The sequence below is a fragment of the Castanea sativa genome, chromosome 6 (assembly GCF_040712315.1).
Source record: "Castanea sativa cultivar Marrone di Chiusa Pesio chromosome 6, ASM4071231v1".
Lineage (NCBI taxonomy): Eukaryota > Viridiplantae > Streptophyta > Magnoliopsida > Fagales > Fagaceae > Castanea > Castanea sativa.
The window spans coordinates 21,981,829-21,992,500 of NC_134018.1; the positions used below are offsets into that span (position 1 = coordinate 21,981,829).

The window sequence follows — 10,672 nt, forward strand, 5'->3', positions numbered from 1 at the left end:
GACAAGGCAACTAGCAACTAAATATTCTAACCAATTGCGGTAATCAATGCATTTATGCTTGCTAAATAGTAAATACTAACATTCACCTCCTCCATACACTAATCCCATAGATCAATAATCAATTAATTTGTAGTCATCGTGTTGTCTCTACATATTTTTTTCATTATAGATTTTGCTTAGCATGGACTCTAAAATTTGTTTGGGGATTTATTATTTAGTTGCTTCTTTACGTTTTAATACTCGGAAACAGTCCCGATTTCAACTTACTCATCCTTGAACACAACATAATATTTTCAACCGGAAAAGAAAAAATCTGGAAAAAACTGCAAGGAACTTCTAAAGAATTAAACAGAGTGTGCATATGAGAACACTTATTTAGACCCCAAATTTTATATGCAGTGAATTTATGACTTAATCACAGAGAGAGAGAGAGAGAGAGAGAGAGAGAGAGAGTTACATATTGTGGGTTCTTTTTTTGAATAGTACCTCGGCCCGAATAGAAACTAAGATCCTGGGCCTTATACTTGCTATTTGGTGGACTAGGATTGGTTCACCGCACCTAAATCGGGCTAATTACGAACTAAGTTGTGTACAAAACATGGACCCTACAATACACACACACACACTAATACATACAAGGTATATACGCATTGCACAGTAAGGAACAAAAAAGAGTGATAGAAGCAAAGGAAAAATAATAATAAACGTTAGGGGTTCTCAGCATAATAAATAATACTTCATTATTTTCTTGAATTTTCAATACAATATGTCTCTCTTGCAGTAGGATGTGTTACAAGGTCCAAATAAGTTCAAAAATCACAAACTTAGATAGCTATTTTAGGCTTTTAAGACTTGTGAGGTTTGAATCATTTTGAATCCAAGTGTATCCTTTAGTGTTTGTCTTAGGATCCCAGACAGGGTTTTCCCTCTTTTCTTTCTTTTTGAATTCTAAAAAAGTTTTTTAAATGATCTTTTCTCTCTGATTCACTATTGCTGAATGGTTTTTGTTGATAGCTTCACCCCTTTTATAGCACCTTCCTAGGGTTTTTGGTGTACCATAAATTCCTTCCATTTGCTGCCTTGGGTACCATAACCAATGTTGTGTTAGCAACATTGGTGGTTGGTCTCTTCCTTATTTTCTCACAGTTTTCCCCTTTTGAAGATCCCCCCCCCCCCAAAAAAAGTCCCTAGTTGACCTTCCTCTTTTGGGGAGGTCCTAAGGACTGACATTCAATGCTTTTTTTCTCAATGCTTTTAGACACTACCTTTCAGACTCACTTTTTGGCTTCTTCACTTTTGTCTTTTTCTCCAGATGGGTAGATTCCTTTCTTATCATGCTGAAAGATTCCCAGCCACCTTCCTTCAAGATACATCTCCCTACGCTCCCCGAGGATCCCAGGCTTTTGGGAATTCCCAAGTGTCCTAGTTCAACTTTCTTCCTGTGTTCCCTAGCAATTTTCCCTCTTAAGGGCCAGACTAGGCTTCCCCTTTTTTTTCTTCATTTCATGAGGCCCAAAGTTTACTTATTCATAGGTTTGGGCCCTTTCCTACTCATTTTAAGTAGTCTTTAGTTGGAGGGTTTGGTTCTTTCTTGAAAGCCCAAATGGTTCTTGGATTTTAACTTTGCTTATTTTTGGACCTTGGTACAATATTGTGACATTTTGAACCTCAACACATATAAGTAATGTTACACTATTTAATAATTTTTTATCTAATTAACATTTAAAAAATCTCACCACTAGATTACTTGTTCTCCATGTTCTTAATACACATACCAAGTTTCGTTTCAATCATATTTACTATTCGATCTAAGCACCTATATTTTATGCACAATTTTAAATACAAAAAATTGAAATTTAATTTTCAATTGAAGTTTAATTTTTCACCATATGTCTTGTATAGTTTTTTTAATTTTTGTGCCAAATGATTATTAGTGCAAAAGTCAAATAGTAAACAAATAAATAAGAATGGAAAAGAAAGGTTTGGTTTGACTTTGACAAGGTATTAACGTGATTGTTAGCAATGGAATTTGGGGACAATATTTTTGTACCAAGTGATTATTAGCGCAAAAGTCAAATAGTAAACAAATATATAAGAATGAAAAAGAAAGGTTTGGTTTGACTTTGACAAGGTATTAACGTGATTGTTGACAATGGAAATTGGGGACAATAAAAAATAATTAAGTAAATAATGAAAATGGAATTTCTGAATCCCGTATTATTATACAAATAATGGCCGGACAAACTAAAAATGATAATTTCAAAGATAAAACTTTAAATGATTTTTTTTTCATTTGTTTCAAATAATCTTATAGTTATTTTATAAGTAGTTATTTTATATTTTCAAATATACAAACATTATATATACTAGCCATGGTCCCGTGTGATACGCGGATAATGCTTTAAGTTGTTATGTGAAAAACTTATATAGAATATCCAAAATATTTTAAAGTAATAACATGAAGTAACGTTGGAATAACATGAAGAGATTTTTGTTAAATTAATGATGTAATACAAAATTAAGGGATGGAGAATTTAAACTATAAAGAAAAAGTTAAATAAATTAGAAATTAGTTATTATGTGGTGTAATATCTTCTAAAAAAAAAGTGGTGTAATAAGTTGATTATTTGTTTAATCATTTATTTTTTTGCTGAAATTTTTAATCTTAATTTTTGTTTCTACATTGGCTTGGAGTTAGCATAAAAAAATTGTAATTTCATGTAAATGTTTAGTTTTTTTTTTTTTTTTTTTTGAGAAAAATGTAAATGTTTAGTTGGCTTATGGAAATATCATCTAAAATTTATGATGTCATGTTTATGTTTTTGAAGTATGATAGTGGTAAGTTAAACACTCAGTGAAAATAATGGCATCCTATTAATAGAATTTTATTATAATCCAAATATGTAAAGAAGTTGAGGTGTAAAGCTAAATGAAAAATTACTATTACAGAGCGCCACATGACAGAATCGCATGGTCTCTCATGTGATGTTTTTTCTTTCTTATATATATTTTCTTTAAAAAAAAACATATAAAATTCTCATATATATATATATATATATATATAATTAGGGCATACTTATACATAATTAATGTGTATTCACTTCATTGACACATTCAATGAATTAAAAGTTTTACATAAATGTAAACTTTGATGAGGTGGAAGCCTAAATGAGAGAAGCTCAACAAATATGTCACTTGGCAGAATATCATGCTCTCCCACATGAGATCTCTGTTTATATATATATATATAAACTTGATAAAATTTTAATAAGCATTCAGTGGTACTTCTTTGTAAATGTATCACATGTATGTGCATGGAGTTATAAGCTAGTTACCAATTAAGCCAATCATGTGACCCAATTCAAACAATCTTATCAATCAAACCAACAAATCACCAAATGCATTAAGCATGCATGCAATAAAATCAATACACAAAACAGAAGAGAGAATTTCTTAAAAGGGAAAATCACTACAAGTAAGGGTGTCCACAGGTCGAATCAAATCAAGTTTGGGGTAAACCTGCCACTCAACCTGACAACTTTGAGTTTTGAAACTCTAAACCCATCGCCAACAATCAATTCTTTGAAATCAACTGCCACTTGTGTGTAAATCCTCTGGTTGGGTTGGTCAAAGTCATCTTAAATAAGGTAGGGTGACCAGTGCAACACACAAACAATGAAATAATGCCTAATCTCATCAATTTCGGTGGAGATCTCAGTGATCTGATGAGATCTCCACCAAATGTGCTAAAGATCCAAATAAATTTGTTGAGATTTTCACCATATCTAACAGAGATCTCGCCAGATCAGAGAAATCAACAACATAGGTGGAAGAAAATGGGTCACAGTGAAGGGAGGAGTAAAGGCATCTAGAGCAGAGGCAGTAACTTACCAATAAAAGACAAAATTAAATTATGGGGTGTGTGCTAATAGTTAGTAAAGAAAAATAATGAAAGAGCTAATAAAAAATAATTAATAATTTAATTAACCAATACATTATAAAAGACAAACAAATTAAATTATGTTAGGCTAAACAACAATTAATAATTTTATAATTAATGAAAAAACAATATAACAAATTATAGTTTATAAAAAACAAACAAATTAATGAAACAACTAAATAACAATAATTAATAATTTTATTAATATTTCAAACGAACTTCTTAAGGAACGCTTTGAGAAAAATTACTAGAGCCACAACTGCCGCTATGTCTGAGATCATCCCCCTGCCATCTTCCTTTGTCGCTTTGGAAACATTGGCAGCTCGAAGAGTAGTAAGTTTTCTCCAAGATATCGATTTGCACAGCTCAATCTTTGAAGGAGACTATTTTGGCGATCAAAAACCAGTCTTTTCATCACCCTTCCGTGGGTTATCTAATTAAAGACATTATGTCTTCAATTAGCTCTTTACAATCTTTTTCTCTCATATGCGTCGGCAAAGAAATGCTCTAGCACATGCCCTAACCCGGAGAGTAAGAAGGTCTTTTCCTATTTTAGTTTGGAAGAATCATGTCCCTCTGACATTTATAAGTTTTATGTTTATGATGTTTTAGCATTAAAATAGCCGATCCTACTTGTTTGGTCGGTTTGTCAAATAAAAAAAAAGTAACTAATTTGATCAATTTATGCAAATTACACCTTCTAAATTTGACTAAAATTCCTTTTTTTAGTCCTATAACTTTGCTTTCATTCATTAAATATGCAATTAACCAATGAAAAGATATTTTTTAAATTCCTACATAAAATATTTATAAAACATTTTTATTTTTTAGCATAATTAGATAGATCATAAAAAACCTAAATTAAATAAATTTGAAACGTAAATAACTTAATTGAACAAAAGTAAAGTTGATTGAAATGAATTTTAGTCAAATTCAGACTGATTTTTTCTTTTCTTTTTTGGGTTAACTGGAATGATAAAAAAAGAAACTACAAAGTTATGGCACTACCCCAACAGTGCCTACAATAAACAGTGCCCAATGCATCAAGTCTGAGTTGTTTTAATAGACAATTTAGAAAACATCAAGTGCGATTTGCATTATATATATAAATACATTTTGTTCTAATGGACAAACTGAAACAGCCACCGAATTGGTATTTACTATTTAGAACATTGGACTATATGAAACAGCCACCGAATCGGTATTTTGAACATTGGGCTATGTTCAACATCGCCCTCAAGATATATATAAAAGTCCATCTGTAGGAGTCCAACATACATACAAAAAGAGGGTCTCATACACTGATACCATACATAAGATACTTTTGGGTCCCAGCATGTTTTACAAAGCAATTTCTATTAGTCTATTTTGTCCAATAGACCAACCAACACGACTGCATTCTCCAGCGCGAATGATTCTTTCTACAATTCAAAAGAACTCGAAACAATAACATTTCACCTACCTTTCTGCCTGATAATTCATTTACTTTTTTTTTCCCCCTCCTTATTATGGAAGCCAGATTCTCATGGGTATATTACCCCAAAAGAAAGGGAAGAACAATATTTTCCAGAACAACTAAATTAGGCAGTTCTCTCACGGTTTGCTTGCACATTAGACACTGATACAGAGAAAACCCAAAAATAAAAGCCTTTAATATGGCACAATGTAAGGCATCAGTTTTATTTCTACACAGATGGATGTCAAAACATCACTTGAAACAGAGACTTTTACCAAACATAAGCGTGGAGAGCAATCCTTAGTTCACTGAAATCTTACAACTATGCAGGAAATATCATCCGTGCTCTTCCTATTAAGTGCCTCTTCAGTAAGGTGCTTCGCTGCTGATCTAGCATCCTTGATTTGCCTGATACAGTCTACTGCTTCTTGGTTCGACATTACCTGGCACCAGATTGAGCAAAAAAAATTAGTCCATTAGAAGTACAAACCATATTTCAAAGGGAAAAAAACAAGAAGTTCAATTTAAATAAAAAAATCTGATGTAATATGTTTTGTACTATGAAACAGAAGTAGACATGAATAAGAGGTAGCATGGCCAGAAATTATAACAAAACAAACCTTCCATAATCCATCACTTGCCAGGATAACAAACTCTGTGTCATTTTCTATGAACTCCACCGATACATCCGGCTCTGAACTCAGGTGTTTCTTCAAGCTCTTGTCACCAAATGCCCTTGCCACTGCCAATTGACCGTCAACTCGTGGAACATCACCTGCACTCATCAGAGTAGTAATCTTGATATCAAAACAGATGTAAATAAAACATTGCACCGAGTGGGAAACTGCTGGAGATGATGACATTAATTATTCTCTATAGTTGTAGCTAACAGCGTGAAAGTGCAAACCTATTTCAGAGTTCCATCAACTTTATATTTATCCCCCCAAAAAAATTCCATCAACTTTATGATCATTGATGATTAATAAAACAAAGATCATAGTTGGATTGCTTGCAACTAAGTGTGATGACAATAATATAGTTTTCAGTATCATCTAAAATGTGCAGAGTGGACACCATCAAAAGGAATCAAAAATAATAAGCTTATGTTAAATGCTATGACACACATGAGAATGATATAAGTTTCATGTGGCATAAAAAAATGTCATCTCAGATCAATAGTAACTTTTATTGAAGAAATCTGGTTACCTGGAAAGTTTGAAACAAAACCGCCTCTCTGCTCAATGCTCCCCCTTTCCACGCTTGGCTCATGATCAACTGATAGTTGTTTGGCTGTGCCATTCTTACAGATAACAGCTCGGGAATCCCCAACATTTGCTACTACCAGCTTTTTACATTCAATCAATATTGCTGTAACTGCAGTTGAACCACCTTTACCCAAATCAACTGCTTCTTCCAAAATGTTAGCATCAGTTACATTATAAGCTCTCCTGACCGCTTTCTCTGGTTCCGTCCAGAAGTCAGCCTACTTGGAGAGAGAGAAATAATTAAGATATAGATATATTCATAAAACATTATACCATATATATAGGGAACGAAAAAGATACAAGTCTTTTAACTGCATGCATTACCTCCTTTAAAATATTGTCAAACAAATGAGACCTCAGATAATCAGGTACATTATGGCTCAAATGACCATCAAAGATTGCAAACAGACCAAGCTCTTTGTCGTCATGTTGCTTAAACTGTGCAACGACGTAATCTTCCATGGCATGATGGGATTTTCCCTTTACCAAGTGAAAGCCATGTGTAATGTTCTTTGACATCTTGCTCTTTCCTTTTCCAGAGTCAGCATCCGATGAACCTAACCCAACCTTTTCCTACAGTAAGTATATTCACAATGGCCAATCCAAATGAGAGTACTTTTGTGAAGGACATGAGAGTAAACCATTTTCAGAATGATAAATAAACAGGCATAAGCACACCAAACTACAACCATCATTCTAGAAGTCTATTTACACTCCACTTTACAAGTACTTCGTTGTATGTGGGTGATTTAGAGGAAGTGGAATAACCGAACTGTTAAGGCATGGAGAGGTCAGTCACTGAGAACAAGCCTTCCTTCTTGCGTTTTTTATATGATAGTTTTATTTTGTTGGGGAAGCATCTTGTAAAGATAAATAAAAGCAACCTGGCGTGCGTGTGTGTGTGTGTGTGTGTGTGTGTGTGTGTGTGTGTGAGAGAGAGAGAGAGAGAGAGAGAGAAAGAGAGAGACTTAATAAAGCTTCTTGCAAAATTTTCCTTGGTCCAATCAATATAACTCAGAAATCTTCCCTTCTGAAATAATTTTAAGCATTTCGTGGCTATAAATCTAATATAAAGAGCTTAGACCTTAACCCAACGCAACTCTGATTCACCATTGGCTGTTGCTATTTGAGGTGCAAGACTAAGCAAATGTTTCATATAGACCTCATTCCTTCAAGCTGACAACATCTTCCAAACTAAAATCTAAGCATATTTATTTATGTAAATAACAATATTGCAACACAATGATGCACAGCATCTGAACTAACTTTATATGTTTATTTCTGTCAGCAATAGTGATAGAGATGAACTGGCAGAAACATCCTATCAGATGTCAAAATACATTTTCCATGTTGCAGACCATTATTATAATTTTTTTTTTTTTATATTGATAAGTTACACACACACCTACTGGTTATTGCACCCACAACCTCACCCTGCATTACAATGGGAGGAGTTGCCAGTTGAGCTAGAGTTCATTGGCACAGAATATTAAAAATTATGGAACCACTTCCACTGCCAGAACCTGTTTTACAGAGCCTGAAATGAAATATGGAACTAGACTATCAAAGATGCTCACAGTCAGGAACAACTCTTTGAGAAAAAAGGGCCTTGTTATTTAGTCAAGTCTAGCATGTGGTATTACAACACTACAAGGAAAAAGAGAGGCAGAATAATAGACATAACGATGCTGCTGTTTCACACACACACATACACACAAGATAGCCCGTGTACACATGCGCTTGCGAGCACACACACAGATGCACATATGTGTGACTGCCCAATCCAATGCTGTTAACGAGCTCTCTCTCTCTCTCTCTCTCTCTCTCTCTCTCTCTCTCTATATATATATATATATATATATATATGTTTCTAAGAATTTCAATGGATTTTTGTTTGTTTGGATTTCTTAGGTGCCTTCCATTCCTGTGAGTAAGCAAGAAGCAATGTGGAAAATGCAACATAGACGGGGAATGTTTTATCATTTAAAGGAAGAAAAGAGTAGTTAGGCTATCATCTAACCTAACACAAACAATATAATGAATTACGAGAGGTTATTTTCTACTCTTATATTTTTGTTTATAATCATGGACATTCTCATTATATGTTTCAGAACAAGTTATGAGATACATTAAAGTTGCACTCAATCAAATCCAAAACATCAAACCCCCAAATTAATCCTGAAATGTTCCAGGTTTATATTAATAAGATTTAAAATTCCCGGGTTCAATTAGAAACTACCAATTACCAAAGGTTCAATATGTAACAGTCTTAAAGGGTTTAATTTATATATTTTAAAAATATAGTATTTACTTTGAAGCCACCCGTTTAAAATGTTATTTAGTCTCAAATTTATAATTTTTATATGGCTAGCCAAGAGCTAACACGTAATTGGCCTAAGAATGTAGAGTAGCTTATAAGAAAAATGATATTCTCTTATACTTGACGATCACAAATATCAGTGTGAACTAATAGGCATTGGACATTACTAATGTGAAATTTTGGTGATTTAAAGAATACTCGGTTCATAAGTATTTACTTCAATGGCATCCAAAAAGTTCCTGAAACATACCAAATGGCAAAATACACTCATTCCAACCTATAAAGTAAGTTGATTATGATCCTCTCCAATAGATATGAATCCATTTCATGGTTCAGATTAATTATTAGAAATCTAAAAGTGTAAACAAAATTCACTTTCAGAATAAAAAATTTATCTTGATTGGATCTATTACTGGAATCCACAAGAAATCAATCATGGAATCATAAAATGAACCAAACACAAAGTTTAGAGAACTGGGTCAATGTCAATTTGTGTGCGTCTGCAATATGCAATTCAAACAACTCCAACTACCACCCCAAAAAAAAAAAAACAGATCGTACGGAAAGCCAAGAAGCGGTAGGTCAATGGGGGTCAACGACCCAAAAAAGAAAACGGACATAAAAACATAAGATAGCCACGAAAGAACTTGTGGAAAAACAAATACCTTCATCTTGTGGAGGATTTCTTTGCCTGTCATGGTGTCTCTTTATGCAGAGCAGCTTATAAATATACTAAGTAAAGTAGAATAGTATTGGAAAAAAAGATGAAGCAAAAAACAGTGGCCAAGAGTGGAGAGAGAGAGAGAGAGAGTAAAGGGGAGAGAAGGACAGGTGTGAAGAGTTATAGATTAAGATGAGGATACAAGTCCTGTTGACTCGCCCACTGTTTTTTCCCAACAATAATGCCGCGTTCTTCGCATTAATCAAGACGCGTTCCCGCCTCCTCCTTGTCTTTTCTTTCCAACTCTTTTCGTTTTCACCATTATTACCACTTTTTCTCCTTTTTCTTTTCTAATTTTCCACCTTATCCACTTCAACTGTGGCCATTATCATTTATTATTGATCAGCAATTTGCAACTTGCGAAGGGTTGTTCAGCGGAAAAGATAACAAGCAAATTACCAAAGGGTATATGAAAGCAATCGAAATTTATCTTTGGGCCCCAATGACCACCCATTTGATCATCTACCTAGCTTTCTGCTATGTTTGGTAGGTATGAAAAGGAAGGAAGATGTAGGAAAAGGGAAAAGAAAAAGGAACACGAAATGTGATTTTTTTTCGTTGTTTAATTATGCTTAAAAAATGATTAAGAAAGAAAACAGGGTTCATGAAGTTTTTTTTATCCTGGCCTACCATTTTTTTCGCCCTTTTAAATTAGAAGTGATGTATTTTTAGGGGAATATAATCACGTTAACACCAAAATTATATGCAGAACTTAGTATTGTAGTGTAAATGATAAATCTTTTCTCAATATCACACTTTACCGAAGTGACCTAATTTAGCAACATAGAAAATGTACACTTATACCGATTTTGATGAAGCAGTATCTCGTCGGTTTGCTAGGATTCGTCCAGATGGCTCCTGGCAGTGCTCTGACGACCCTGCGGGAGCAAGAACTTGTTCAAGTGGTCACCGGTGTGGTGCCTGCCACAACGCCTCCGATTATAAAGTCAGTACACAAGAAGATAATGAT

At 33.8% G+C, this 10,672-nt stretch overlaps 1 protein-coding gene across 1 annotated transcript; it reads right to left on the bottom strand.

Moving 5' to 3' along the window:
* Nucleotides 1-5,144: 5,144 nt before the first annotated feature.
* On the bottom strand, nt 5,145-9,963 carry LOC142638599 (putative protein phosphatase 2C 39). The gene is made up of 5 exons (XM_075812639.1): nt 9,647-9,963; nt 6,986-7,234; nt 6,603-6,879; nt 6,017-6,171; nt 5,145-5,839 (listed from the first exon to the last, which is right to left on the bottom strand). Exons 1-5 carry the CDS (start codon nt 9,677-9,679, stop codon nt 5,702-5,704), a joined length of 852 nt encoding a protein of 283 aa, XP_075668754.1. The 5' UTR covers nt 9,680-9,963; the 3' UTR covers nt 5,145-5,701.
* Nucleotides 9,964-10,672: the final 709 nt, after the last annotated feature.